The sequence below is a fragment of the Drosophila grimshawi genome, unplaced genomic scaffold, assembly GCF_018153295.1.
Source record: "Drosophila grimshawi isolate 15287-2541.00 unplaced genomic scaffold, ASM1815329v1 contig_1367, whole genome shotgun sequence".
NCBI classification, from domain to species: domain Eukaryota; kingdom Metazoa; phylum Arthropoda; class Insecta; order Diptera; family Drosophilidae; genus Drosophila; species Drosophila grimshawi.
In genome coordinates this window covers 511,699-515,147 of record NW_025062889.1, presented here as the reverse complement: position 1 = coordinate 515,147, position 3,449 = coordinate 511,699, and the positions used below count along the sequence as shown (strand labels likewise).

Here is a 3,449-nt window from a genome sequence, read left to right as displayed (position 1 = left end):
TCCGCCCACTCAGGCGTCGGCGGAACTCAGCCTGAGTTGGATATTTTTTGTTTGTTTTGTCCACAACAAAACAGCTGATGCGCCTAGTGCTGTGATGTGTGTTCAGTGTTGATTAACAGTTGCTGCAGCTGCTGCTGCTAAACAGCTGTGCACAGGGTGTTCATAACATTCTCTGCAGCTTGATTTAGCAGCAAATTTTATTCGACAAATATTTTGTTTTTGTTTGCAATTATTACATATTCAAATTCAAATACATATATGTGAATTTAGCATAATTTCTTGGCCTCCTGATAACGGCAAGAGATATCATCCCAATTGGCAATATCCCAAATCGCCTCCACATACGAGGGACGCACATTCTTATACTGCAAATAGTATGCATGCTCCCAAACATCGATGCCAAACAGTGGAATTAAACCTGTCGACGCCTCCAACGGATCCTGATTGGGCAACGCAGCCAGTTGCAGCTTGCCAGTCTTGCTATTATAGCCCAGCCAACCCCATCCGGATCCTTGCACGGCCACCGTCATCGTGCTGAGTTCCTTTTTAAAATCCTCGAAACTTTTCCATTGCGATTCGATGGCTTTCTTGAGTTCATCGCTTGGCTTTGATTTCGAGGGCGAAAGATTTTGCCAGAAAATCGTATGATTTATATGACCGCCACCATTGAAACGCAATGCGGGCGCCAATTGTATGATTTTTGTGGTGTCACTCTTCGATTTGGCTTCGGCCAGCTGCTCCTCGGCCACATTAAGATTGTTGACATAGGTCTGATGATGCTTCTGGTGGTGCAGCTCCATTATTTCACGACAGATGATAGGCTCCAACGCGGCATAATCGTAGGGCAGCTTGGGCAATGTATGCTTGCCGCGAGCACAGCTGTGCGACAAAAGAGACGGCGCAATTAACAGTCAAGTTCAGAGTCGAATAATGTAAAATGCTATTTATGTAATCGACGCCGGCTTTTGCCTTCTTATAATCATTATTGATTATTCACTAATTTGAACTTACCGTGCCACATTGGTAATGCTGCGTGCCAAAAACATGCTTTCAATATTCTTTATGTATATATATATTTATATTTAAACTAAGAATGAAAAGAACTTGTCAATTTACAATTAAAATTACCAAATTTGTATGGACTTATTATTGTACCTGATGCCAAGTGTGACAGCGGGCGGCAAACACTTAAATACCAAAAAAAGAAAAAAATACTGACATTCATTAACAGCTCCACGACAGCAACTTAACAGTGCTTAATAATTGGCGTTAACAGTGTTGCGGCCGTTACAATTTGAATTATAATAGAACAAATAGAAATAATGTTCGTAGGAAAATATGTCGAATTTTTATCTGCCTTCGGAAATTAACATAGATATTTCCAATCCAAGGGCACTACACATTCTATTCAAATCTCTAAAGCATCGTAAGTTAAATTTTTTTTTTGGGTTCAATTGCTTTTTTTCCACAATTCCCGCAGGCGTTGCCAAAATGCAAACGGCGGATTCAATGTCTTCCAATGCGGTGATCATCGATAATGGTTCTGGTATATGCAAGGCGGGCATCGCCAGCGACTCCACGCCAAGTGTCGTCTTCCCCTCAATTGTGGGCAGACCGCGTCATTTGAATGTCATCCTCGATTCGGCAATTGAGAACTGTTTGATTGGAAACGATGCGTCGCTGAAGCGCGGCATTTTAACACTCAAATATCCGCTGGAACATGGCATCGTCACCAATTGGGGCGACATGGAGAAGATCTGGAAACATACATACAATCTCTTGCGCATCGAGTCCGATGAACATCCTGTGCTGCTCACCGAACCGCCTTTGAATCCCAAAAAGAATCGCGAGAAGATGACCGAACTAATGTTTGAATATTTTCGTGTGCCAGCTTTATATGTGGCCATTCAAGCGGTGCTCTCGTTGTATGCCACAGGACGAACCATTGGCATTGTGGTTGACTCTGGGGATGGTGTCACCCACTCGGTGCCCATCTATGAGGGTTACGCACTGCCCCACGCCTGCATGCGTCTCGATCTAGGCGGTCGAGATTTGACCAATTATCTGGGCAAGTTGCTCATGGAACGTGGTCACACACTGAGCACAAGTGCCGAGCTTGAGATAGTCAGGGAGATTAAGGAACGGCTGTGCTATGTGGCCAGTGACTACGATGAGGAACTGCATCAGTTTGCCCAGCGCAAGGATGAACTCAATGAGTTGTACGAGCTACCCGATGGCCGTACAATTAATGTGGGCAGCGAACGTTTCCGTTGTCCGGAGGCACTCTTCAAGCCCAGCATGCTCGGCTTGGAGGTGCCCGGTGTCCATGAGGACATCTACAATTCGATACTCAAATGTGATATGGACTTGCGACGGTCCATGTACTCGAATATTGTTTTATCGGGCGGCTCGACAATGTTCCGTAATATCGAGGTGCGCCTGCAACGTGATATTGTCGCATTGGCGCCGTCAACGATGCGCATCAAGATCACCGCCCATCCGGAACGTCGGTTCGCCGTTTGGTCGGGCGGTTCCGTTCTAGCGTCACTCTCCAGCTTCCAGAATATGTGGATCGATTCCGCTGAATACGATGAAGTCGGTCCCAGCATTATACATCGCAAGTGCTTCTAATCTGTGGCGATTCCAATTATTTTATACTTATATATTTTTAAAAGTTTTATGAAATCAAATAAGAACTTGTTAAAGTACCTTTCTACGTGATATGAAATGAAAGCTTTTATAATTAAATTGGTTTAATGTACTCCAAACTGTTGGATCTATTGTTCCCCTTTTTGCACTGGCAGCTGTTCCATCCCTCCTAATTCAAGAACGCATTCAATAATCTAGAAGAAGGTAGAATAATATATCTTATTCAGTTAGTTGACTGCTTAATCTACATTGTTCTCTCAAGAGAGCTGTTAATATTCCAAATCAATGCTTCCCCCTAAATTTGACTTGCTTAAATCGTTATGGATAAGAGTGGACTGGGAGAGATTTGGCTTGTCTGAGATCTGGTGCCTCTACTTCTCTAAGATGTCTCGCTGTTATTAGGGGCCTCTCTGTTCCCAATTCCTCTTGGCTTTTCTGTCACAAATCAAAACTCAAATGACACCAAAGTTGGTAATTATATTTAATGTAATGATTTGCTTGTGAATACTTGAAAAATGTTCGTTTAATTCTTTAATTTGAAGTTCTTGAGAATAAGCAAAAGGCAACTAAAGTGTACATCATTAGCATTATAAAACGATGACAACTTTGATTTTAATTAATTGGGAATTTATTAAGCCAAGTGACGCATACAAATGAGGCGCTTGCCACTTTTGTTTGCCCAGCTTGCCACATTGCAACACCAATACAAAGAGTGGTTGTAGCTGTTGTTGCAACCTTAACTTCCTTCGTTGGCAGTACACGTGCAGCGGGCGACAAAACTAAATTCGAATGCGAATCCG

General features: G+C 43.0%; 2 protein-coding genes across 2 annotated transcripts; one reads left to right on the top strand and one right to left on the bottom strand.

Moving 5' to 3' along the window:
• Positions 1 to 163: 163 nt before the first annotated feature.
• On the bottom strand, positions 164 to 1,170 carry LOC6568655 (superoxide dismutase [Mn], mitochondrial). The gene is made up of 2 exons (XM_001995275.3): positions 1,012 to 1,170; positions 164 to 879 (listed from the first exon to the last, which is right to left on the bottom strand). The coding sequence occupies exons 1-2, from the start codon at positions 1,044 to 1,046 to the stop codon at positions 267 to 269; spliced, it is 648 nt and encodes a 215-aa protein (XP_001995311.1). The 5' UTR covers positions 1,047 to 1,170; the 3' UTR covers positions 164 to 266.
• A 201-nt stretch (positions 1,171 to 1,371) lies between these two features.
• LOC6568656 (actin-like protein 53D) lies at positions 1,372 to 2,761 on the top strand. The gene is made up of 2 exons (XM_001995276.3): positions 1,372 to 1,426; positions 1,481 to 2,761. Exon 2 carries the CDS (start codon positions 1,492 to 1,494, stop codon positions 2,629 to 2,631), a length of 1,140 nt encoding a protein of 379 aa, XP_001995312.1. The 5' UTR covers positions 1,372 to 1,426; positions 1,481 to 1,491; the 3' UTR covers positions 2,632 to 2,761.
• Positions 2,762 to 3,449: the final 688 nt, after the last annotated feature.